The sequence below is a fragment of the Peromyscus eremicus genome, chromosome 3 (genome assembly GCF_949786415.1).
Source record: "Peromyscus eremicus chromosome 3, PerEre_H2_v1, whole genome shotgun sequence".
NCBI lineage: Eukaryota > Metazoa > Chordata > Mammalia > Rodentia > Cricetidae > Peromyscus > Peromyscus eremicus.
Genome location: NC_081418.1, coordinates 102,436,063 through 102,462,524, shown reverse-complemented (window position 1 = coordinate 102,462,524; position 26,462 = coordinate 102,436,063). Strand labels below are relative to the sequence as shown.

Below are 26,462 nucleotides of genomic sequence, written 5' to 3'. Positions count from 1 at the left end.
CACCCGCCCCTCACAGTGGCTTGCAGCTCCTAGTCCCTGCTTCTCAGCCCCAGGTACTATGGCTTCTTCTGTGACACCCAGGTAGGGTCAGTCCCTCCTACCCTGGGATTGGGTTACAAGCAGTAGTTGTCAAGGATTATGAGTCTGCCCTTCTACCTGTACTCCTGGTGACCACACACAAGCTTATACAGACACACAGCATGTGCGTGCATGCACACACACACAGCAGCAGAGACCAGGTCCCAAGTTGGCCCCACCCTGCTCTTCCTCTGTGCAGTGGCTAGGTGCTAGAGCGCCCCTAGCGTGGCTAGTTTGCTGCCCTGGCTCTGATCTCCTCAATCCAGCCAGGGGAAGCTTCTAGAACACAGAAACTGACTCTTAAGCATCTTGTTCCAAGCATGCAGGCCTTAGGCCCACTCATCGGCTGTCTGTCTACCCAACCTTTTCCCTCCCCCTGTCCCCAATGTCAACCAACCTGGGACAGCCTGTAACCCTCAGCCAGCAACCCCTCCATGGGCCTCTACCTAGACGGTATCCCTAGGCCTTGTTTAGAAAGACCCTCTCTGCTGCACTTCAGGGCCTATCCTTCCCTCCCTTAGGCTCCCAGCCCCCTGGCCATGCCACCAGCCCAGTGTCCACAGCAGGCTCTATGCCTGGCACCTTGACCTCTGAAGAGTTTATGCCCTGGAAGATGCCACAGCCTAGCACCCTATAGAACATCCCTGCTTCCCTGGGTAGAGGAACATGTCTAGGAGCCCTGATACCATGGGCATGTGTAAAATTATGGGTGCAGGCAAAGAAGTAAGAATGTGCCCAAAATGGGAGGGGGGCGCAGAGTACCCATTGGGGTGGGGAATGGACCAGGTCATCTTGGGCTACTTCATTACCAGGACCTGACGGGCTAGCTTCAGGGACTCAGCGCATCTGCAGCACACTGCCGTCAAGGGACCAGAAGACACCGGTACTTGTTCTGTCTCTTGCAGAAGACAGACTAGACCTCTGTCCACTGTGATAAGGGTATGTGCGTGGTCTCCCCACTTAATGACCACAAGGCTGGGTATGCTTGGGCTGACTCTAGAGCACACCTCACTGCTCAACAGCTTTCAGTGATCCAATGGCCCAGCCTGGCCCTAGGGGTTCCACACAGCTCCAAGTGGCCTGGTGGATCCTCCAGAGCAGAACACATATCTTGAGAGTCACCTGTACAGCTATTTCAAACTCATGTCATCCTTCTGTGACAGACAACAGGACCTCCCTGCCAAGTGAGCCAAGGGCTCAGATTTACACAAAGACAGTCAGGAAGTCAGAGGCTAAGGGCAGGAAGAAGCCTGTCTGCATCAGAGGATACCTCTCTGGTCCTTTCCCTGGACCCTAAATTGCCCCCCACATAGCCAGCCAGGTGTCAAAGGTAATATGCACTGTCCTGGAGCCAGGACAGGCTATAGGCTCTTTCTGTGCCTGCTGTGTCTGAACTGTGTGTGCCCTGAGGACCTAGCTAGTGAGACCACACCCTGGCAGGGGATGGGGGGCACACACTTAACCCGGTAGTGCTGCCCCAGACACCTTCCTGTGGTCCTGGCTTCCCCAGCAAGGCCAGGGTGGTGTGTCTGGTGGAAGTCTGGCCTCTGGCTCTGCTTCTGCAGCACGGTTTGCTCAGCATGAAGCTTCCTGGTGCTGAGTAGGTACTTCTTCCCAGGGCCTGGATGATCCTGGTGAAGTGTCAGTAGGTAGAGACCATTTCCTGTCTTCAGCTCGTCCTACGTCCCTCCCAAGGGAAAAAAAAGAACAGACACAGAAGGGAAAATAAGGAAACTGTTTGCTGTGGGAGTGACAGTTTGGATGGGACAGTAGGAGTGGCTGATGCCCTCTGGAGCAACAGGTTAGCAAGAGGTTTGTAGTGTTTCACATCTGTTTCTGCAGTGGGCTTGGTTTCTGCATGCCTGTGTTCCCAGAAGGCTTTGGGTGCCAGCTGAGAAACTTAGAATTTGGGGTTCTCAGGACTTTGGGGTGCCAGCAGGAGTGGTCCTTTTGCAGTACAAGTCAGTGGGTCACTGGCAGGAGGAGCAGGAGCAGGTCCAGCAAGTCTGGAAGCAGGGGATCCCAGATCTTTGGTGGCTGAGGCAGAAATGAGTCTCCCCTGCTTACTAGCCTCTCCTCTGGTCCTGGAGGCTGCCTCTAGGCAACTCCCTTTCCTGTCTGTGGCAGTCTCCTGTCTCTTCCCCCTCCATTGAGCTCTCACTAAATCTTCTGTTTGTTCAGCCCTGGAAGGTCCAGATAGATGGGGTGACAGCTAGGCCCTGATTGGATGAATATGTGCGTACAAAATAAGGTTAGAAAGGGAACCAATCAGGGCAGAGCCATGGCTGTCTTTGCAGGCTGCTTACTGCTTTTCTAGCCTAGCAAAACCCTGGAGCTCTGGCTGTCAAGCTGGGGCCCTGGTGCAACTGAGATTTGTGGCTCCCTTGCCCTCAGGGGCCCTCCTACCCCTAACTCTGACTTAGCTGTCTTTACACCTAGGCAGGCCAAGGCCATGTATCTAAGTGTGTGTGTGTGTGTGTGTGTGTGTGTGTGTGTGTGTGTGTGCGCGCGCGCACGTGTGCGCGCATGCACATGCATAGGGTGACACTTGCTGAGCTGGAGGAGCAGGTGCAGATGGATCTTCCACAGGGACCGGACACAGTAACCATGGCCAAATGTTAGGATCCCTACTTGTTACCTGTCTACAGTTTACATATAGAAGAACAGGCAGCGAATCTGTTGCTGTGTGATGGAGTTCATGCTTGCAGAAGTGTCTATAGGTGGGAATTATGTCTCCCCAGTGCCAGCATGGGTTCTAGGCAATTGAGTGAAGGGCTTGGAACCAGACAAAGCAGGATGTCATTTTGAACTCTGAAGTCAGCACCCATGCTGCACAGGAGGGACCGGACAAGGGCCAGGGGCAGGAGTAGATAAACAGAGTGGACAGGATATGGAACACCCATTATAAGACCCACCCTCCCCCTACTCCAGAGGTCGGGCAGTCACTACTGAGCATTCTTCTTGTCCATCCCACCCAGGAAGCCTGAGAAGGGCATCCAGTATCTCATTGAGCGCGGCTTCGTGCCCGACACGCCAGTGGGGGTGGCCCACTTCCTGCTGCAGCGCAAGGGCCTCAGCCGCCAGATGATCGGTGAGTTCCTGGGAAACCGGCAGAAGCAGTTCAACCGTGATGTGCTCGAGTAAGTCTGGGGGGTCAGGGCCCCATTCCACATGCACAACATGCTGTTAGCCATGGAGTCCCTCCCATGCACATCACCTACATTTACTCATGTGCAGCATCAGCATCAGGCTTGCTGTTTGCTGGGACATAGAGTTGCCTCTTGCTTTCCTGGGATGGGTTCTAAACTCCTCTACAGAGACCAAAACACTGAGATGCTCAGCATACTTCCTAAAAATGCCCACTTGTCAAACATCCTCCTGCAGACTTCAGTATCTCACAGCTACTGATCATCCCCATATGACGCCTATGCTCTGTAGACAGTTGTATTCCGTATAGTTTAGGGGGCAATGACAGAAGCAAGTCTGTGTGTTCACCATGGACAAAATTTGTTTTCTCTTTTTTTCCCAACTATTTTGGGCCTACAGTGGGTAAACCTGAGGTTAGGGAACCTAGACATATAGAGAGCTAGCTGTCTGAACTGACCACCCCACCTCTGCCACCCAGTCTTACTTCCCCAATCCAACACCCCAAGCCATTTCCCACGTCCCTACCCTGCCAGGTACACGTGGCCAGCTGTGTCTGATGTAGACTCCACTACCTTCCACAGTCCCTCCTTCCTCCCCCCCAGAACCTCTTGCCATCACACATGACCTTCAGGTGACCTACATTTGTGTGGCCTCCTTGACTGGACAATTGTCTATCCAACTGTGCCTAACCCATAATCCCACTTTCCTGGTGGACAGCACTCAACCACACCCCAGCATCCCTGAAAGCTAGAGTATATGACACTGGGCTATGGGAAACCCTGCAGAGAGGGGAGCTCCTGGGCCCATCCTCCAGCTGCTTTCTGTTATGAATAGTACTGCCCAGGGTTTATTGTCTCCCCTAGCAGAAGGGCACACAGTTTCTCTACTGTGTCCCTTCTATGATGTATAACGGGTGGGTGGGGGTAAGAGCAGTGCTCAGTGCAGATGGCCTGCTAGCTATCTCTGCTAGGGTTGTCCCCAGTCCTATGACTGGGAGATTTTACAGCCGGCAGAAATACTGAAATACTGAGCCCAGGGAGAAGTCAGTATCGGGAGGGTGCACGTAGTCATCCCGGCCATGTGCTCAGCCATGTGCTTTGCAGAGAGCAGCAGCAGCTGGGGAGCAGCGATGGAACAGGCTCACCAGCGGGGGTGTTCTGTGGTGTCCTGCAGTGTGGTCTCGGGCAGTGTGGCAAGGACTGCTGCCACTGGCCCCCCCTCCCTCTCAGAGAGGTGGTGGCCAGCACTGTGCCTTTTTTCACACAGGACACCAGGTATGAGGGGGTGGAGTTGGGTTCAGATACACCCACACATGCACTCACGCAGAAACCCTTCCTGAATTTACACATGTGCACGTAGAACTGACCAGACACACCACAAAGGACTAAAGCTTTGGTGGAGGCTGGCGCAGAACAGCCAAGGGCATGCAGCAGACCTCTCCAATAGTCCTCACGTGGTTCTTCCTCTTCCTCTCACTAATCAGCATGGAGAGCAAGGCGCAGGGAAAGCAGATCCATTGCAACAGCATTGTAGGCCCCCACTGCCCACCCCCCACCCACTGGGTTTCTGGTCTCAGGAAATCCTTGCATTGTTCTCCTCCCATTAGAAAATAGCACTGGCCTCAGGAAGTAGCCAGGCCCCCAGCCCGCCTCGTAGGCCTCCTGGAGAGAAGCTGAACTGCCCAGATTCAGCCTGCCAGCCTGCTGCCCTCCTTGGGCCCCAGAATGGGTCTGGGAGTAGAGACAGGTCCCTGGCTAATGACACCACCGCGGTCCACTCTAGCTCTGTGGCAATAGAGTGACATGGACAGCAGGCCATCCTGGGAAATGCCTCCCAGGCCCCATCCTCTGTACTCAGGCCTCATCACAGAGAGAATTGAGAGTGTATCTGTCTCCCCTCCTGCCCCACTTCCTCACACTAGGGTGGCTCAGTCTCCAATGTGGCTCTTGAGAAGCTCCTACTGCCTGGACACACATCTTGGTCCGGCCCCTGAGGGCTCTCTTTTCATGGACCCTCTGTGTACCCATGGAGTACATGAACTGCAGTGCTGATCTCTCCATTGGGCTCCTCTGTAGAGAACGGCATACGAGCACGGAGTCTCTAGATGCCTCAGAAGCCTGGGGATTTGAGGGGCAGGCTTTCCAGAGGCAGGCTGTCTGTCCCCATAGACTCACAGACCCTTGGCTCTTGAGGCCCAAGCCCCATCATGTGACAGAACTGGATGTGCCATCCCCATGGGCCTGGCTGCTCTCACAGGCCATCCATCTCTGTTCCAGCTGTGTTGTGGACGAGATGGACTTCTCTGCCATGGAGCTAGATGAAGCCCTCCGCAAGTTCCAGGCACACATCCGAGTCCAAGGGGAGGCCCAGAAAGTGGAGCGGCTCATCGAGGCATTCAGGTCAGGCCCTGTGTGGGGTAAAGTGGGGTGCACCACATCAGTGGAGAGGGACATGCCCCTCATGGCATGCAGGGATCCAGGGCCACATCAGGACAGGTATCCATGCATAAGTGGCTTCTTGTATCCCAGGCACTGGACTGGGCAGTTGTAGTTTGGAAGGGCAGACCTTATTCTGATTTTTCAGATGAGGAAATGTAGGCTCAGAGGTTAATGTCTCCACTGCTAGCATTCTGATCATTGTCTCAAAGTTCGCTGGCTTTCCAGGGGCAGTTTTCCATTCCCAGGCCTACAGTGTCTCATGGTAACCCATCACACAAGTTAGAAAGCCGTGTGCCCTGGGCTACTCACTGAGTCCACCACTTCCCTGCTATGTTACTTTACACAGGTTACTTAACTTCTCTGTGCCTCCCTCCCCCCACCAGTGTGATGGAGAAGGCAGTAACACTTAGAGGGGCGGAGGATTAAGGACCCCACTTAGCCCCAGCACTTGGCACAACAGTGAAGTTGTAGTTATTCCCTCGGGACAGTGTCTAGACCTGTCATGTTGGGGCCTCCATGCTTAAGGTTGGGTATAGAAGGCTCCTCTCCATTGCTTACCCAGCTGTAGAAGTGGGGCCAGGAGGAGTGAGGACATGGAAGGTGGACCACCCCAAGGTGGCTTCCTAGAGGGAGTGTCACTCAGCTGGGCGGAGAAGGCTGAATTGCAGCTGTGCTGCCTACAGGCGCTATCATCTGCTCTGTCCCTGCCCCTTCATGCTGTCTCCAGTAGAGAGGCTCTGGGGGAAGGATGGCAGTGGTGATCAGTGAGGAAGAGCAAGTGAATGGAGCATTGGGTCAGCTGCTGAAGGCAGAGGTCTCAGGCAGGCACTGAGACCATAGTGAAGGGAAGCTGGCTTCCTCCCCATGGTCCTAGATGGCCTACGTCACCCCACTGAGATGTCCCCTCTCCAGACAAGAGAATGAGGGATGCAGCCTTGACGCTTTCCCTCTTGTACCCGCCTGTCCTGTGGGTGAACCACATCCCCAGAGCAGCACCTGGATCCCAGAGAGCTGCACTGTGAGGTCTTTCCTGGGCAGCCAGCAATCTCCCTGCCATAAGGATGGGAGGGGCTGCAGCAGGGCCAGGGTCAGGGTTGATTAGCAGACAGTGCAAGTGCAAGGCTTCGGTGATCCCTGACCGGCTCCCTGTCCTCCCAGCCAGCGGTACTGTGTCTGCAACCCTGGGGTGGTACGGCAGTTCCGGAACCCAGACACCATCTTCATCCTGGCCTTTGCGATCATCCTGCTCAACACAGACATGTACAGCCCCAATGTCAAGCCTGAGCGCAAGATGAAGCTGGAGGACTTTGTCAAGAACCTCCGAGGTGAGCCAGGAGCAGGACATCCTAACCCCTAGCCCTGCTCTCCTCTGCCCTGAGGATCCAGACACACTGAGAGGAGACACATGTACCTGAGATCTGGGTTCAGAGGGCCTGGCACAGAGGACCCTTCAGCGAGCCCATCACTACACATGCTCAGCAGAGTGGAGTGCACCTGCGCCACACATGCCCATCCACACAGCGGAGGCAGTGTCTGCTTGGTCCAAGGGCAGAGAGGATCTGCTCTCTGTGGAGGTTTACTTAACAGATACATTTTGAAAGGGAGCCCCCTCTGCCATTCCTGTCAGCATGGTGTTTGCTTACAGAAGTCATGGTAGGAAATGCCATGCATTGTCAAGGAAGTAGGGATGTTGCTTCCCAGCTGGATAGATCTTTGGCTGCAGGTGAGAACATCCCTGGAGATAGTGTGCATATTACCTTAAGAAGCAGAGCTGGTCTGCAGCAGGCCACTTGATCAGATTATTGAATGCTAACTGGCTTTGTTATCTGTCTCCCTGTGCAGGAGGATGCCCCTGGGTAGGGCCCTCCAGTTCCTGTGAACTTTTATGGTGTCTTTACTCACCTTCTGCTGGCAGAACCACTATAGCAGGAAGGCTAGGAAAACCCCACATCCCCTGGGAGGTGGCCCCAGCTCAGCTCCAGACACACATCAATGGTTCCTGCAGGTCCTGTGGGAGAGGGGGAAGAGTGCTAAGTGGGCCAGGGCCAGAGTCCTCATTGCATGAGGCCTTTGGCTGTGTCGCCCAAGGAAGCTTGTAATTCCTAAGGAGTTGTACCACCAGGAGGGAGACAGAAGGCAGAAGTTCAGGGACACCCTCCCAAGGCCCAGGTGGTGTAGCAGAAGCCAGGGTGCTAGTTGCTGCCTCTGCTGATGGCTCCAGGCCCTGTCCTTCCCAGCCTCTCTTGCTGGACCAAGCCAATTTTTGTGGTCACAGAATCCCATGTGACCCTTAGTAGAAAAGCCATAACTGGGGCTGGAGAGATGGCTCAGAGGTTAAGAGCCCTGGCTGCTCTTCCAGAGGTCCTGAGTTCAATTCCCAGCAACCACATGGTGGCTCACAACTGTCTGTAATGTGATCTGGTGCCTTCTTCTGGCGTGCAGACAGAACACTGTGTACAAAAAAAAGAAAAAAGAAAAGCCATAACTGTTTTTCCTAGAGGAAGAAGGCTCTAGGAGGGACAGGGTGACTGGGTCAGATGTTTGAGGTCAGCTGCCTTCAAGGCAGTGCTTGAGTCTCTCTCTTTCTCTCCTCCCTGCTCTTCTCTCAATGTGGCCCCAGCTGTTGGGGTGAGAGTACTGTTGTAATCCTGCTAGGCAGGGCAGGGCTGAGCACCCCACTCCTAGGGAGGCCATTGCTCCATCAGCTCTAGCCACTTCTCTTCCAGCCAGGAACTTGTGTGCCTTTGGTCCTATCTGACCTGTGCTTCAGAGGGGGACCAAGGCTTAGAGGGAAGGATAGGCCCGGGGTCACACAGGTGATTGGCAGGGGCAAGACAGGGTCTAGTCCTCTCCAAGTCAGGGAGCTTTCTGAGGGAGGCATACCCCAGCACATGTTTCCTCAGCAGTTTTCCTCAGTTTATCCAACAGTGCCAGTAGCAGGGAGTTCAAAAATGGTGAAGGGGACTTGCTCAGCATCTTGGAGCCTTTCCCTTTAGCTAAAACTTTCAGGTTTTTCCATTTGTCAAATGGGCATTATACCCACATCACCAGAAGCCAAGAAAATTATATAGTGCAGCCACCTTGTTTACAGAGGCGCTGAACTCAACCCTGGTCTTCCCAGAACCTTGGAACATCTGTTTTTAATTTTTTAATTAATTTATTTCATGGGTATGAATGTTTACCAACGTGTGTGTGTGTGTGTGCGCGCGCGCGCAGCATGCCTCATGTGTGCTTGGTGCCCACAGAGGTCAGATGAGGGTATCAGTTTCCCTGGAACTGGAGTTACAGCTGATTGTAAACTACCATGTGGGTGCTGGGAATCAAACCTAGGCCCTCTGCAAGAGCAGCAAGTGCTCTAAACTACTGAGCCATCTCCAAAGCCCAACTTTAGAGCATCTTTATTCATAACCACCAGGTCGTGGCAGGGAGCCACAGTGGAAGGGTGGATGCCAGGGCATCCACATAGTGGGCTGCTGGCCAGCCAGCACAAAGAAACCAGCTAGGGATCTGGGGGAGACACAGATCACATGCTAAGAGAAAGCAGACCGTGTGGAAGACTACCTGCCAACCTACCTGTGTGGCTGCTGAGAAAGACCAGGGAGGTGGGCTGGCTAAGGTTTGGGGAAGGAGGATTGGGAACCTAGAATTTTGTGGGGCAATGGCAGTATTTCGTGTGACAGTCTAGTGTTGGGTTTTTTGTTTGTTTTTTAAGGATATATTTTATGTGTATTGGTGTTTTGCCTGTGCATCACATGCATTGAGTTACAGACAGTTGTGAGCCACCGTGTGGATGCCAGGAATTGAACCTGGGTCCTCAGGAAGAGTAGTTGGTGCCCTCAATCTCTACACCATATCTCCAGTCTCCATCTTTATGTGTTATGAGTTTGTTTGTTTGTTTTTCCCTGGGTGTATGTTTATGCACCATGTGTGTGCCTGGTGTCCATGGAGGCCAGAAGAGGACCTTGGAGTCCCTGGAACTGGAGCTGCTGACAGTTGTAAGCTACCATGTGGGTGCTGGGAACAAAGCCCAGGTCCTCTGTAAGAGCAGCAAGTTTTAACTGCTGAGTTTATCTCTCCAGAACCGACTAATGGGGTTTGTACACGCTTGTCCAAGGCCATGGGAGGTCAGACACCAAAACTGAGCCACTGTGCAAGCCATGGACTTGGTGCAGGTCATGGCCGTTAACAAACATGTTTCTGGGGAATATTGCCAGGGAGCTCCGGGAACCTCCTATCTTCTGCTGAATTTTCCTTGAGCCTAAAACTGCACTAAAAAGAGTCTGTTTTTGTGTTTTTCTTTAAATTACATTTTATGTATTTGTGTGAGTGTGTGTCTGAGTGCTCAGAGGTGTTAGGAGGAAACCAGCTCCCAATCCTAGGGAGGCAGGGCCACTAAACTCCAGTTGGACCTGTGCTGGTGGGCCATGTGTATGGAGGTCAGACAGAGGACAGTTTGGGGGGAGTCAGTTCTCTCCTCCCACCATGTGGGTCTCAGGGATCAAACTTAGGTCATCAGGCCTGGCAACTAACATTTATCCACTGAGCCGTCTTGTTTGCCCATAGTCTATCTTTGAAAAACAGAAAGTGGAAGTTTCCCAGTGTAGCCCCTGACTTACCCAGGCCACACCTCCTCCCTGAAGTTCTTGGCCTGAGCAGAACAGCTGCAGCAGGGCCCTAGGAACTGAGCCCATCTGAGGAAACTGTCTTTTCTCATCACGCTATACCTCTGGTTCTTGTTTTAGGAGCACACAGTAAGGTGTCTAAGTGGCTGATGTTGGATGTGGTGGGAACTTGGGCCTTTGAGAAGGAAGCAGTAATAGCACCGCTAGGCTGGCGTGCATCTCTTTTCCCATGAGACAAGCCCACAGTCCTGGTCCTGTGCAGACTGAGGGCTGAGTTTGCTGCAGGGAGCCTGCTCTCCTGAGGGTTTCTCTTCCCCCCAAAATTTTCACTGTAGGGCAAAAGGTGGTTTATATACTTGTGGTTATAGTGCCCAGTTATAACCTAGGCCTCGGGCATGGGATGGTGACACCAGAGATGGCCACAGCTCTGTGAAGATTGCTTAGACACACCATGAGTCTCCCTCATTTCTCTGTGACAAGCCCATGTATTTATTGCCAATGCTCTTGGTGACCTGCTATACAAAGGAGAACACCAAACCCAGGAGACTGGGTCACTTACCCAGTTATAAGGTGGGAAGGGACATGAAGAAGGCTCAGCTCCAAGTTCCTCACACCCTGAGCTCGCACTTCAGTTTGCATAACCTGTGCATACCCTAGCCCAGTAGTTCTCAACATGTGGGTTGCGACCCCCACAAGGTCACGTCAGATACCCTGCATATCCAATATTTACATTACAGTTCGTAACAGTAGCAAAATTACAGTTATAAAGTAGCAACAAAATAACTCTTGTTCTTCACCACAACATGAGGAACTGTATTGAAGGGTGACAGCATTAGGAAGGTTGAGAACCACTGCCCTAGACTCACCTGTGGAGTGGGGACCATTGTGGCCATGTCACAGGCCTTGGCTTCATTTGTAAGGTCCATCTAAAAAGGCCTGCAGACACGGCTTAGAAGGTAGCACAGCCCTGTCCTGTGACCTCCTGGTTCTGGCGGGAGGACTCAAGGAGACCCATAACTGGGGCCTTGAAGGGCTGTGGCTCTGCTGGAAATATGTGAATCCAAGGTCTGCGTGGGGCCCATGGCTGAATGGAGCCACGGTTTCCCGAACCCCATCCACTCTCACGTCTGATCACTTTCCCTCGAGCAGGTGTGGATGATGGTGAAGACATTCCACGGGAGACACTAATTGGGATCTATGAGCGGATCCGTAAACGGGAACTGAAGACCAACGAGGACCATGTGTCCCAGGTGCAGAAGGTTGAGAAGCTCATCGTGGGCAAGAAGCCGGTATGCAATGGGCCCAGTCCTCCACCCCTTAGTGGAATCCTGGCTCAGCTTCGCCACCTCTGGAAGGAGCTTTTTCTGAGTAGTTCCTTTGGTGTTTGAGAATTGCAGCTGCTCCCTGAGAACATGAGGCCCTTGGTGACTAGTGGGCCACAGTGGCATGTGGTCTATGCCTGCTCAACACTGACCTAGGGATGCCCTCAGATCCTCCAAGAGACCACAGAGAGCCAAGACCTCCTTTTGGCAGTACTCCTGGGCAGAGGGAGGGCACAAGCTACCTTTGGGAAAGGGAACGTCAATGTAGTTTTTGTGTTTTTCCTATAGATCGGATCCCTGCATCACGGGCTTGGCTGTGTGAGTACTTCTCTGCTTTTCCTCTGAGTTCCTTCTACAGTTCCTCTTCCATGCCCTGGGGCTGCTACAGAGTCCAAAGTCATTTCCAGAGAGAGCTGAATCTCAATTCATAGTTACCCGGCCTCACACCTCTGTGGGTCCTAAGACCTTAGGCATACAAGGAAGGTGATGGCGGCAAGCCTAGCAGATAGGCTCCTGGCCTCTCCTCTGGGTACCCTGCTGACCCCAGACACTGTGCCCAAGAGGACTTCTGTGTGGCCACTAAGAGCCCTCCTGCCTGCCCCACTCCTTGCTCTGCCTCTCACACTTCATACCTTCACTGTCCCAGCCACCCTACGTTTGGCTACCCGTATGTCCCAGAATACACAAACGGGCACATCCCTGAAAGTCTCCATTATCCCCAGCTACCTGTCCTCAGCCCTCTCAGGGCAGCCCATCCCAGGTTGCCCAAGGAAAGACTCCAGCACCCCATCCTCTTGCCCCTGCAGCCTACATCTTCCCTCACCCTGGGCTCCCTGAGCATGCCAGATTGGCCACACTGTCTCTCCTCAAAATGAAGTCCTGAACTTAGCAGCTCCACCCACCAAGCAGCTAGCTGACTTCCTGTGAGCAGGCCCAAAAGGTTGACTCTACCAGACCATCCATGTCCTGTGAGAGCCAGGACTCCTAGAGCAGAGCTGGACCTAGCTGATGGCATGCCCCCTCTACCCCAGAATACTGGCTTACAGTTTGGCCTGGAGGGTGATAGCTTGTCTGTGGTGAAGTTGTAGGGGTGCTCTGTGAACCAGCCTGGGTGCAGAGCACAGGACAAGGCCTTGGCCATCAGAAGGCAGCATAGGGGTAGGGTTTTGGTAGACATCCCTGGGGATTCAAATCAGAGCAAGGCTCTGCAGTGTCCTGTAGCACCAGCTACTCTACATTCTGCATGCCTCAGGTTCCTCTCTAGAGAGGACACAGGGCTGGTAAGTAAAGGTGCTTTTGGAGGAATCAGAGCACATGGCTTCATCTCTGGCCGTGAGCTCTCTGACATGTTAGGGAGGGAAGGGGGCATGGCAGATATAGGTGCTACTGAAGTCCTGCAGGAGAGCAGAGGTCAGGAATCAGAGTGCCTTTGGGGACAGTGATGGAGTATTCCCTCCCATCCAGACCCGAGGGCAGGTGACCATAGTCACGTGTCTTTCCCTGAACAGGTACTCTCTCTTCCCCATCGACGGCTGGTCTGCTACTGCCGGCTTTTCGAAGTTCCGGACCCCAATAAACCCCAGAAGCTGGGACTGCACCAGAGAGAGATCTTCCTGTTCAATGACCTCCTGGTGGTATGTGGTTGGTGGGGGCGGGTGTCAGGGCCCAAGGGCCCTTATGCCCATGCCTGAGCAAGGGCACTGGCCCATAGTCTTTCAGTTCAAGAGAGACTCTGACTCTGCACCCTGAGCAATGCAGGCCCCTTTTTAGGAGAGTTCCACGTAGCTGCAGACCCCATAAAACTCTTAAGATTTCTAGTGGAACAGTCTCCAGCCCACACATGGCGTTCTCAAGTGTATCGCTGCCACTGGACAGTGCAGGACTCTGCCTAGCTCAATAAGTCACACATCCCCAAGCTGGCAGGAAAGTTCCCCCCTCCCCTCAAATAGGATTTCTGTCCTGGTTTGCTTTCTATGCTCTGATAAACACCATGCTCAAAAGCAACTTAACTTGATGAGGAAAGGGTTTAATTTAGCCTATAGTTCATCATGAAGGGAAGTCAGGGCAGGAACCAAAACAAAGCAAAGACCATGAAGAAATGCTTATTGGCTTCCTCAGTTTGCTTTCTTATACAACCCAGGACCACCTAGGGTGGCACCTCCCACCTCAATCCAGAAATGCCCCATTGACTTGCCTACCTGCCACTGTAATATAGGAGTTGTCTCAGTTGAGGTTCTTTCCTCTCAGATGACTCCAGCGTGTCAATATGTCATAACTAACCAGCACAATTCCCCATTGGCTGGCTCTGGTCTTGACACCTGACTGCTGTGATAGGCAGAGACTTCACTCAGGCATGAAGGTTTGAACCCTAGAATAAGTCAGCCCAGCTCTAAGTGTCCTCACATCTAGAGAGCCTCTTCCATGTGACCGACTCTCTGCTAGTCTGGAGATGATGCTCTTAGGAGTGGCCCTGAAAGAGCCAGCCTTGGCCTCTGAGGTCAGCACTACTCTGCCTTCGCTGCCCATCCCCAGGCATGGGCGCTGGCCCCTCTGCTGTGTCTTGGGCTTTGGTGCCAGCTAAGATGGCACAAGGACCCCAGCCTCCTCACAGACACTGCAACTTCGCTTCATATCTGCTGCCCTAGGTCACCAAGATCTTCCAGAAGAAGAAGAACTCAGTGACATACAGCTTCCGGCAGTCCTTTTCCCTCTATGGCATGCAGGTCCTGCTCTTCGAGAACCAGTGTGAGTCCCTGGGCCCTATGGGGTGTGAGGAGGTGTGTTTTTTTCCTTGTCCCTGTCACCTCCAGCTAGGATGCAAGCCTTCTGGGTACACATTCCCTCCTCAGGACAGGCCAGACGAATAGCGTGGTGCTTTGTCAGGAGCCAGGGTTTTACCAGGCAGAGGCAGGTTCATCAAGAGAAGCATTCAGTGACTAGTCTGATGACACAGGCAGAAGCTGAGTTCATTATCCTAGGACCAACCCCTCGTCTCTAATGTGGGCACAGTGCTGCCTACCCTAGGGGAACCCCCGACACTGGCTTGCCACAGTGTAGGATAGCTGGGCCCAGAGCTGGCTCCTACCGGTGGAGTCATTATTGCTTAGGTCGGCCCCTCCTCCCCAGCCTGCTGTTCTCTTCTCCTTTGTCTCTTCTGTCAGAAGTTCCTGAGCTGGGACAGTTGCTCTGCTTAGTGTGGCAGGGCTGAGGTGTCTGTAGTAGTGTGGACTCTCCTGTCTTAGGATAGGCTGGTACCATCTTCTAATCAGCCTTCCAGACACCTGCAGGTTCAAAAACTGTTAGCCACAATTGGCCACCAGAACCACAGTCCTAGCAGCCTGCATTTGAGGCTTTCACCCTCCTGTTCCTCAGACTGAGGAGCAGAAAGATACATGTCCTGTCCCCTCACAGCCTTTTCTTACCTTGGTGTGTGTCAACTCAGGTTTGTGTCAACTCAGTCTGCTCAAGCCAGGACAGAGACCTAGTGGGCCCAGGAGTGAAGCTGGGCTGTGAATGCTGGTGGTCATATTCATATGCCCCCTAGCCCAGATGCCAGGTGAAAGCCCCAGTCACCCTGCGGTGGGAATGCCTCACTCAGGCACATCATAGGTGGTTTGAACGACTTAGAGAAAATTGCTGAGCCCATATCTAAATTTTCACGTTAGATTTAGATATCTTGGGCTTCAGCTTGGTGCCACTCAGTGCTCACTCAAGAGAGCCAAGCCACAGAGAGAGATTGTTGGATATGGGGTGGGGGACATGGTAACTCCAAGGAAGCCAGCCATAATTGAAAGCCTTTCAGGAATAAATGGCTTTGTTGTCCAGAGTTCCCTGGGGGAAAAGGACAAGACACCACACAGCTGAGAATGCCACTGTCCTCCAGGGCTTTGGTGCCTGACAGTAACCATGGGCTTCAGGGTAGGCTGTCACCCATGTCCTGGAGAGAAGGCCGTTTCCTGCTTATGTTCCACCTCTGCACAGGCCACCTCAGGGCTCATCCAAGGCACACCATCCTTGTTCTCTGGCCAGTGGACCATAAAGTGATTGCTGACTCCATGGCCCTTCCTCTCCTCCCCTGCAGACTACCCCAATGGCATCCGGCTGACGTCTGCTGTCCCTGGAGCAGATATCAAAGTGCTAATAAACTTCAACGCTCCCAATCCTCAGGACCGGAAGAAGTTCACTGATGACCTGAGGGAGTCTGTTGCTGAAGTGCAGGAGATGGAGAAGCACCGGATAGAGTGTAAGTCCCAAGCAGGACTCTGAGAAGCAGTGCGTAGCTCATAAGTCTCAAGAGGTCTTCCCAGGGAGCCTTCCTGTCGTGTGCAATGACAGTATTCAGAAGTGGTTGGTGCCAGGACTCCCTGAGGCCCAGCAATGAGCTGTCCAGGTCTTTGTCTCCTCAACAACGTGTGCCAGGGCAGCCCTTGGGGAGCCGTCCTATCCCTCAGCATACCGCTTGCCTTAGCCCAACCCTTGTTTCTGGTCACTGTGGACTTGAGCTTATGCCATTCAGTCCTTGTCCTCATTCTGGCCCAGTAACTGTTGGGGCCCTGGCTCTAGGTCTCTGCAGACTTGCAGTCTCCCTACCTGTTCCCCTGTAGATAAGTGTGGCCCACTCCTCTTCCAATCCAGGCCTAATTTGCAGCCCTCCTGAGCCCAAAAGTGCTAGTCTTTGTTATCACAGGCAGCCTGGCCTCCGGGCACTGCCCAGAGCTCATTTCTTGTCCAGGATGCCCCCCTTTTCCCAGGAATCTCCCTCCCTATTCCCAGGAGTAAGGGCCCGGGACAGTGGCCACTGCCTCTCACTGGTCCTCCTTCTCTGTTCCAGCCGAGCTCGAGAAACAGAAGGGTGTCGTGCGGCCCAGCATGTCACAGTGCTCCAGCCTCAAAAAGGAGTCGGGCAACGGAACGCTGAGCAGGGCCTGCCTGGATGACAGCTATGCCAGTGGAGAGGGCCTCAAGCGCAGCGCCCTCAGCAGCTCCCTGAGAGACCTCTCAGAAGCGGGTAAGAGCTGGGCTGAGAAGTAGCCTCCCAGCCAGTGCATGCATGACTGAGGCCTGGCGCCCCTGGGCCCACTGAGGCCTGGCGCCCCTGGGCCGGCGTGGTGCTGGAAAGGGCTGCTCAGGCACGGACACAGTTCTCTTGGAGGTCCATGAGCATCCCAGGACGGTAGCGGAACACAGACGTGTCCGAGGGACAGTCTGTGCAAGACAACCAGGGATGGCGTCCCATTTCCTACTTCTCCCAGGGTCTTTATCACACCACCCCCATATCTATCGCTCTATGGCTAAGAGCATCAAGCTGGTGCATCCCATGTGCTCTCCACTGCTGTGTGTTCTATGCTAATGAATGAAATGGAACGAAGCCTACTGAACTGTCTGGGAACCCCCTTTGCCACTGTCCTGGTTTTGCTTCCTGTGGGGCTCTTTTCCTGAGAATTCCAGGCCTCTGTCCAGCCTAAAGCCACTACCACAGTAGGTGTGGGGCAGACCTGGTGGAAGCTGCTCACTGTCAGTGTTATTTCCTTGTTTCTGTGGTTTAATTTGCTGCCAGCCATGTAGCCCCAGAGAGCAGGAACCCCCAAGCCTCCTAGATTTCTTAGAGGTAGACAGTGCTGTGAGCCTCAGGAAGCTGCTACCAGTGGCCTCGTCCAGCCTTGGAGTGGAAGCAGATGCGGTCAGGGCAGCAGCCCCTTAGCTACCACAAGTGTCTAGCCAGTCAGTGTGCATGGAGCAGTGTGACCTCAGCCCTTATGTGAGGTGGGGCCCTCAGGGCCTGCCCAGCACTCCCTCTCAGTCCCCACAGCACTGCCTCATACTGCTTTCTCATTTCTCAGGAATTGTTTTTTCCTTTTTGAATTTTCTTTGCTTTTGTCATTTTTTTTTTTCCATAGTGAGAATCTGACACCGCCAGCATGAGGGTTTAAGCCAGGGCTTCTCAACCTGGGCACTGGAGACACTCTGGGGCACATAACTAACTGAACTGTGCCTGGTTCACCAAGGCCAGCGGCACCTGCTCAGTTATGACAACCTGTTGCATCTCCAGAAATGCCAGGTGTCAGATCACCCCTGGTTGAGAACCACTAGCTTCCCAGCGGCCTGCTCAACCCAGCCCATGTCACTCGACTGCTTGGGCCCTGGGGTGGTTTGAGTCTGTGCAGTAGCCCTGCTGGGACTGAGGCCCAGGGCAGCAGGCTCGAGGATCAGGTAGGATTACCTGCCTGGCTGCATCCTCCAAGGATGGAGCTCCTTGATGCAGCTGCTTCTGAATTGTTACTGGGACTTTCTTGGCCAAGTCAAGGATTGCAGGGGCAAAAACTCCAAGGGGATCCCAAGCATCTGAGTCCAGATCAAGACCACCTGTGATGTCCAGTGAAGCAGCATCTTACCCTGGAAGACATTGGCAGGGCATCTGGAGAGGCAGGATTCTTGACCTGGGCAACCAGCTCCCAACAGGCAGCCGAGTCGTCCTCACTCTCCACAGTGCCACTGTGCCAGCCTGAGGTGATGGCAGTCGGGTGCACTACCTCATGAAGATGCAGGCCTTTGTCATTATAATGGGGCAGGGTACCTTGAGAGCAGCTGCCTCTGATCTGCCGTAGTCCCATCCCACCACGGACAAGGCCTAAGCCCAGCCAGAGGCTGGGATGGCTCACAAGCAAGCCCATCTATAGACACCTGCCTTTGGGAGAGGGAAGGAGACCCAGCTCCAGGCCTGTCCTCTTCCCTGGGCCATAAGAACCAGGGCCTGCCAGCAGACACTGTAGTAGCCATGCCTAGCCTGGCCCTCCCCAGCTAAACTGACCAGCACCAAGTTCCCACAGAGAGACCATCCCTGGAATCAGAGACTTCGTGTCCTGTACCAGGGCAGTCCATCTGTGAGAAGTGGTGTTAGATAAACAGCCGCATCACCTCCTACTACACGATGTCCAGCAGAGACTGTGGGCAGCATGAGTTCTGGAGTCAGCTGTCTGAAGCTTATGCCATTACTCTGCTGCCATTCTTGAGCAGGCAGGCCCTTGGCCTCAGTTTCCCCAGCTGTGTTGACAAATCAGTGCATGTGAAGAACTTAGAACTGGTCTCAGCAGTGAGTGATGCTTGAGAGCCACAGTGCAAGAAGGAGAGCTTGTCCTGCCTCTGAAATGCAGCCAAGACTTTGAGGACCATATGAGACCCTTTCAGATGAACCATGCAGACCAGGGGGTGAGCCTGTGCACCCAGCATGCCTTACTCCCATTGGCCGAGTGTTTGAACAGGCTGTGGGGGTGCAGCAGTGAACACAGCTCTATGATTGATTGTGGAGAGAGCTGAGAAGTGGAAAGGATGAAACTGAAGAAACTACAGCCACACTGGGCGGGACAGCCTCTCTCTGTTCCAGTTTGGGCTACAGGATACAAGACACGTGGTCTTTTCTGGGGAACCCGGACATGGGAGGGGCTTGAGAGCCTGTGTGAAAAATGACAGCAGAGAAGGGCCACTCTTCATGCATGTGTGGTGCCACACTGTCCTGGCCACCAAAAGAACAGTTTGGAGTCAGGAAATAGCCATCTCACAGATAGAAAAACTGAGGCCAAGAGCCTAAGCACTCAAAGTCTACTGCTATGTCCCTGGACCTCAGTGGGAAGCCTCTTTTGTACCTGCAGATAGGAAAACAGCCTTTCTTCTCACCAAAGGAAGGGGCCATCTCCCGGGATGCCCAGCAGCTGACATCTTCATAGTGTCATGGCCTTCCTTCCCCTGACCCAGATTCTCCCATGAATCCGGGCCTTGGGGACAGCAGGCAAATATGGAACTAGATCTCCTCCTCCACATCTGCTTGTCACTACTGGTCTCAGTGGTCGTGTTAAGGCTCAAAGGCCCCTAGTTGTCTCCACCTGATCCTTCTGTGAAGTCCAGTCTGCTTTGAGGAACAGCAGCTTTCAGGCCCTCATGATCAACCCGGCCACCAGAGAGGCACACAGCAGCCTCTTCATCTTCCAGGGCCCACCAGCTCTCTTTGTAAGTGGAGGTAGCCCATGCCTTGTCTCGGCCTTGTCGCTTCCCTCTGACACACAGCATGGTGCTCACCCACAGAAGCTTACAGGAAACCCTGAACCCTCATACAAGAAGTCAAGGAGAGACTTCTGGTGGGACCATTGAGGCACGAGGGGGCTATTGGAAGGCCCAGCCTCCCTTTGACATAGCCAGCATACATTGATGGATGGGTACCTACTGTGTGCTGTGTCTTCATTGTAGACATTTTCGACTTAGAATGCATTGCAGTATTCTGGGTAGGAGAGCTAGACTCAGGAGGCAGGGCACTGCACAAACCAAACCGTACCCCCAGAGGCACCAAAGGACAAGGGGCCCAAGGCTCAGTTTCCCCTTGACCAACTGCTCTGCCCCAGAAGGCAAGGAGGGGAATATATATATGTAAACATGCATGTGGATATGCATATATATATATATGAAATCCACTGGGGATCAGGGGCATTGTGCTGTTGCAGAAGCTGTACCCCCAGACCCCAGCTGAGGCTGGCTGCACTGAGTCAGGTGAGCAGGCAGGAGTTTGAGGTGGTGGTCCACATATCCCCACCTCAGACCCCCCTCCCCGAAGACCACAGTTCAGGATAAGCATTACAAAGTTGGACCTGGTTTTAAAAACATTTTCTCCCTTTTGCTGAACGTTTGTTCACGCCATTGTTTTTAAAACTCCTCACTGCACTGCTGCCGGCCTCCCCACTGAGCCCATTCAAGGCCCTTCCCTGGCAGACACATGGGCCAGCCCCAGCTCCGGGCAGTGGCAGCGGCAGGCGGCAGTGGCACCAGACCTGGTGTGCGTGTCTAACCTCTGGTATTGCATGTTCTGGGCAGGGAAGCGAGGGCGTCGCAGCAGTGCGGGATCGCTAGAGAGCAATGTGGAAGTAAGTAGGAAGCACCCCGTCCAGCTGGCCATCCTGTGTCACCCACCCTTGGTTTCTATGTTGTCTTTTTTTGCTCTTCCCTCCCCTTCCTGCAGAGACACAGACTTGGCCCTCCCGCCCTGCCTGCCTCCGCCCTGCATGCAGCTTCTCTGCCTAGAAGCATCCATGCCTCTCACTGCTTGTTCTGACCCAAGGGCTGGGCAGAGGGAGGGTGTGGACTTTGTGTTCTCATTTCCACTTAACCCCTGTTCCCTGTGGTTCCTGAGCATGATGAACGTCCTGGCTTTCAGGTCCCGCCCCGGGCGCAAGCGCCACCCGCCCTTCATTCATCCTCAGCTCTCACTGTTGGATGTGTTAGCCCCACTCGCCTGTCCCTACGCTCTGCCATCCATCGCTTCCTTCCTGGAGTTTTACTGGCTGTGTGTCTGGGGTCAGGACACAATGGAATCGCTTAGCTAGCTCACAGGAGGAGTTTCTGAGAGAAAGGAAGAGTCAGTGTGGATTTCATGAGCTTCCATTCATCCCCCATTGCTCCCTGCTGCCCACACCTTGACTCAACCTACAGACCTTTTACTCCTCCTGGGTTTGTTACAGGCAGCTGCGAGGAAAGTCCTAGGCCATGCCCCCGCCCCCAAGGATAAGGTTCTAGGGTCCTGCCTGTCTGGTACCACCTTCCCAGACACCTCGGGACCCCCACATGGGCCCAGCTTCCCAGGAGCCAGGTCATTCCTTTTCCACACTCACTGCCACTCCTCAGCCTCACATGCTCATAACACCCCACCCTGTCACGTGGGCTGATGTCACACTCTGCAGCGGCCCAGCATGAGCAGAAGCATCCTTGTGTTGTTGCACAGAAAGGAGATGCCCCTCACCTCCATCAGGACCAGCCCCCAGCTGCCCCCTGCACAGTGGCTGTCAGGCCGAGCCCGCATCCTTCCCATCCTCGGGCCCAGCAGTCAGTGGGTGACTTCTGAATTTGGAAAACTTGGTCTGGCCTGTGTGCTTTGAGATCTTTTAATTTTGGTTTCTATGAATTTCCTTTTTAGGGCTCCATCATTAGCAGTCCTCACATGCGCCGGAGAGCGACCTCAACACGAGAGTGCCCATCTCGCCCCCCCCAGCCCGTGCCTAACTCCTCCTCTCTCCTGGGTTCTTTGTTTGGGAGCAGGAGAGGGAAGCCCCCTCCCCAGGCCCACCCACCCTCAGCCCCTCCCCCAGGACCCCCTCACGCCCATCACCCTGGGCCCTCAGAGGGCCCTCTGCATGGGCACCATGCACAGTACTGCCATGCGCAGCAGAACCCACCCCCCTATCACCACCACCACCACTACCACCCGCCCCCACACCTGCAGCACACCCACCAGTACCACCATGGCCCACACGGGGGGCACCCCCCATATGTGGCCCATACGCACAGCCACCCGCCTCTGCCCACAGCTCACCCTGGTCACGCGGGACATGCAACACATCACCATGGGCAACCCCCTGCCCCACCGCCCCCCACCAGCAGCAAGGCCAAGCCCAGTGGCATCAGCACAGTTGTGTAGACAGCCCAGGCAGCCGCCTATCACATACTAGGCACACAGGGCCTACCAGGCACCAGCCTCAGACCAGCCAAAGGCACCACTGTTTCCACTCCCTCTGCCCTCGTAGCCAGAGTGGACCCAAGGGCTTGCCTCCCACGGAGCAGAGCTCCCACTCTGACTTAGCCCTGACACCCAGTCCTCCCTCCGCCCGAGGTTGGGCCTCAGCCACCATTGGCCTTGACACAGCGCTGACTAAGGAAAAGAGGAACTGCCTTTCCCCTGTCAGCCCGCAGCCCCTCACTCTACACATCTGAAAACCCAACCTAGCAAAGCAAACCTGAGCTACAGAAGTCAGACCCGACAGAACCAACCCCAGACTGGGCTGTGTTAGCGTTCTGTTATTGGCAGTGGGCAAATAATAATAATAATATTAAGTAGATCTGATATGGGTGATGAAAATACGTAAGTAAACTTTATATAATATAAATATATAAATATATAAATATATATATACATACTGTATAGGTAGTGTTTGTGTGTGGAAGGTAAGCATTTCATCCACAAAGCTAGCACTAGGGACCTCCTAAAGACTGCCACATTAAGTGACAGGAAGTCAATCTAGATAAATGTGTGAGTAGACCAAAAACCCTGCTAGAACAAACCCAGATCCTGCCATATTTTCATACAAAGAAATTCCCTCTAGCTTGGCTGAAACCTTACACGCTCATAACTCACTGTGCCAAGTAACACAGCACCTGACTGTCTAATACCCTACTCTGCTCTGTATAGACCCCTATTTTATTAACAGAGTACTATTCTAAGTAACCAGTATTATAACTGCTGTTATCTCCAGTAAGCAACTAGGCAAAGCGCAGTCACCTCTACCCTAGCACTTGGGGCGACCAGTCTGGAGCTGGCTGTCTCAGGACCTCAGCCCCTCAGATCCCTAGACACTTTATACTGGCTGCCATAACTTGGAACTCCCATGCTCTACATTCCTTCCCTCTGTACGTGGTGAGCCACACTCCCCCTCCCCCACAGTCCTCCCAGGGCCCATGGCAGAGGGACCCATCCCCAACACGGTGACCACTCATCTTCGTCCACCCAACGCCATAACTCCCTCATCCAGTTCCCAGCCCCAGCAGGCGGGTGGCGTGAGCGCTGGGCGGCCCAGGGCGGTGTGTGTGTCCCGTGTTGTGTTCTGAGTGGCAACAGCGATCACTGTAATTCCATGCAGCCATGTGCTCGTGACCCCTCTGTCATCACTGCGCCTAGCCAATGAGTGCTTGGCCCCGGCCAGGTGAAGCCCCCACTGCCTCTCATGGTCCAGTGAGCTGCCAGGCCCCACCTGCCCCAGCTGTGTTCTTGTCGCTTCCATGTGTGACACCATGCACTCCCCCGGGGCCACATGCCGCCCACGCTCCTGTGCCTGAGTCACCCACGGGCTGTACTTTACAGTTTCAGCCCTTCCAGCCACCGCAGCTCCAGTGCTGTGCTCCTAAGCCTAGGACCTGAGGACTGCCTGTGGCCTCTGCCTGCGCGGAGTCCCTTTCAGAAAGGAAGGAGCTGCCGCCTGACCGCGGGCTGCGTCTAGGACCTTGTGAGCCAGTGGGCCTGCCCAACCACAAGAGATCAGGAGCCCAGTCTGGCCCATCATCACCCTGCTGGCCTGCTGGCGCCACCCATTTCCCTTCTCTCCTCCCTGTCCTGTCATCATCGTCGTCGAGGTCACGTACCAGCAGATCTGCAAACTGAGCACTTTGTATCTCTGCAGAGAGCAAATCCCACAAGGTGGAGGTCAGCCTTCTGTCTCCCAGTGACTCGGCCTGCCTGCCCCATCCTCTGTCGGCATGGCTCATCTTCTCATCTCCACAGAAAGAGAACTGATAAGCATAGTGTATCTGGCTGGGGCCCGCTGGTGAGGAGCTGCCCGCTTCCCAGTGCCCCGAGCCCCATGCTTTCCTTAGGCTCTAAGCACCGTCTGTCCTCAGCTGAAGGACACTGTCTGACAAGGAAGGGGGACTGTGCTGCATGTCACCTGGCACCAGTCGTGTGGGGCTGTGCTCTCTGTATTGTACATTTGCAAAATACACCAGTGTTACTGTTGGCAAGTAGTTGGAGTGGTGACATAAATATGCCGGCTTTTTTCACCCTCTATGAGCCAGTGGTAAGGTAGCCATGAACTTGAGAGTGTCCTGAAAAAGACATGGCCACTAGATACACTCACTCTTTTTGAAGGGTCACCACTCGGGAACAAACCTGAAGGAAGGTCCAGTTCATCTGGTGGGGTGGGGCCTCCCTCTCTCCAGTCCCCTGCCCTTCCTTGGCTCGCCGGGCTCCGGGCTCCTCTCAACTACCCTCCATGTGTCCTGGAGACCTGCTGAAGATAATGGTGGGTTCTAGGGACCAGGCTTCTAAGCATACTCAGTCTTTCTCTGGGTTTTGAACTCTGTGAGTTATTGGGTCAGAGTGATGAGACCTTGTGATCCTGTGTTGTTTTACAGACAGACAAGTGTCTTCAGAGGGTGTGTCTGGACCTGCAAGTCACGCAGCAGCACTAGCTTGGAAAGCACAACCTCCTAGCATACCGGTGTCCCATATTACCTGGCACACAGTCAGGACACTGAGGCACTGTGGTCCCCATCTGAGGAGAGGGGAGACGGGAAGAGGCAGAGAGCCTCTGAGTACACCTCTGCTTACCTCTGTCGGGACACACTGGGGCCCTGCACTGATGGCACAGGTTATTTGGGTCATCTGTGGAACTGGTGGCCAGCAGAAGGCAGCTGGTAACGTCACCAAGGGCTTTCCAGGGACAACAGTGAGGTTGTGGGTTTGTGTTTTTTGAAGCTCCCAAGTGAGTTGTATAGTAATGTGAAAATAAAGTCCACCTTAATGTGCCGTCAGTGTCCCCAGCCGCCTGGTGTGGAGCATGCTCTCTAGCACATTTTAAAGCCTCCTGAGTGTTTTAAAGGGTTAGGCATCAGGGTTTGCACTTGTGCTGTTCAGAGACCCGAGAGCCACCCTACATGGTGGGGTGGGGTGAGGGAGGGCCTGACCGCACTGTGAGGAGAGCCCAGCCAAGGTACAGCTGAACCTGGGTCCTTTGGGAGATCCCATAAATCCTGTACCTAGCTTGATCATTCCACTCTGGTCTCCAGTTGACATGACCAGGCTTGTCCTGTCTGGACACAGCTTCCCCAAAGGCCCCTGACTAACCCCGATTGAGGGTGCTGCTGGGAGACTTAAATGGGGGGCCAGGAGTGTGGAGCGATGTCCGTTTCAGCGAACACTGGAGCTCGGGGCTTTCATTGAGCTACAGAGGGGATAGGTGCTAGGAAGTCCCAAGAGCTGAGAGCAACATATGGGGAAAGAGTAAGAAAAATCCCAGTAGCTTAGTCCTCAGATATTTAAGAGGGACCATGACCCAAGGCGAACTCTGCCCATCCTCCACATTGATTAATGTGATGTGTGAAGCTGGTTTGTGTGGGTTCTCGTTTCCTGGCCCAGGCTATCTTTACATAATACACCTCCCAGTGAAGTTCCAATTCCCTGTAGTACATTCCCAGAGGATCCTCTGCTGGTCTCCTTCAAGACCACCACATTCCTCCACATTGGAAGTGAGCACCGTGATCTGTGCAGTCCGGGTCCCCCGTGGCAGGGTGTCCGTCTGCTCCAGACTATTCATGTCCTCTCCCAGGGTAGACCTGACCCCTTTGGGCTGCAGCCTAGGGTCTCTGGCAGGGCTGACTACAGAACAGTCTTCCCAAGGCTGTGCTGGACCATTTATCTCCCTTGGAGACCAGGGCTGTGTCTGACTGTTACCTGTAGATAGCCTGGAGCTGGACTGGACAAAATGTCCCTGAAAATGAGCTGATGTTGGGAGTTGGGGGTGTTGGGTTAATACCACTAGCAGCTGGGCTCAGAATATGCCTGCCCTTCATCAAGCCGTCACCATTAACAGTGTGCCCACCCTTGGACAGTGTGAAGCCTGCTAGGGAGACCTAGAAGACCTGGGGCGGGGATTTGTTCCTTGACCATCTGATCCCTGTATGGGTCCACACAGCCACTCAGCCCCAGAAGTATGCGGTCCTCACCTGCTGGTTCAACAGCCCTTCAACAGCCTACACATCCCTTTCTCGAACTCTGCATGGCCCAGTGATCCTCAGGCCCTTCCTCTCTGGAGACTCCTTCCCAGGCCAGTCTTCATGAAGCTGTGAGGTGCCCTTGAAGGCCAAGGTTGGCCCATCTCTTCCTGCTCTCCCTAGGCCATATCATAAAGCCTCTAACTCCAAAACGGTGTTCCTTGCCAGCAAGTACATCATGTACTGTAAAGGTGTCCCACTTCACCTCTAGTGTAATTTCATACCTGTAAGGCTTTTAGAGAAAGCTTTTCTTCCCTCTATCCCTGTTAAAGCAATATGAC

The 26,462-nt window shown here is 53.9% G+C and overlaps 1 protein-coding gene across 6 annotated transcripts in view; it reads left to right on the top strand.

Moving 5' to 3' along the window:
* Window positions 1-24,937, top strand: part of Iqsec1 (IQ motif and Sec7 domain ArfGEF 1) — a 222,466-nt gene extending 197,529 nt beyond the window's left edge. For 5 of the 6 annotated variants that reach the window (XM_059258194.1, XM_059258193.1, XM_059258191.1 and 2 more), the window contains 11 exons: window positions 3,057-3,218; window positions 5,502-5,624; window positions 6,822-6,988; window positions 11,435-11,574; window positions 11,896-11,925; window positions 13,116-13,241; window positions 14,253-14,352; window positions 15,689-15,850; window positions 16,439-16,615; window positions 20,464-20,513; window positions 21,560-24,937. In XM_059258194.1, the coding sequence (XP_059114177.1) occupies window positions 3,057-3,218; window positions 5,502-5,624; window positions 6,822-6,988; window positions 11,435-11,574; window positions 11,896-11,925; window positions 13,116-13,241; window positions 14,253-14,352; window positions 15,689-15,850; window positions 16,439-16,615; window positions 20,464-20,513; window positions 21,560-22,060 (1,738 nt within the window). In that variant the 3' untranslated portion in view covers window positions 22,061-24,937. The remainder of the gene's footprint in view (window positions 1-3,056; window positions 3,219-5,501; window positions 5,625-6,821; window positions 6,989-11,434; window positions 11,575-11,895; window positions 11,926-13,115; window positions 13,242-14,252; window positions 14,353-15,688; window positions 15,851-16,438; window positions 16,616-20,463; window positions 20,514-21,559) is intronic. The other variant, XM_059258192.1, reaches the window with a different exon arrangement.
* Window positions 24,938-26,462: the final 1,525 nt, after the last annotated feature.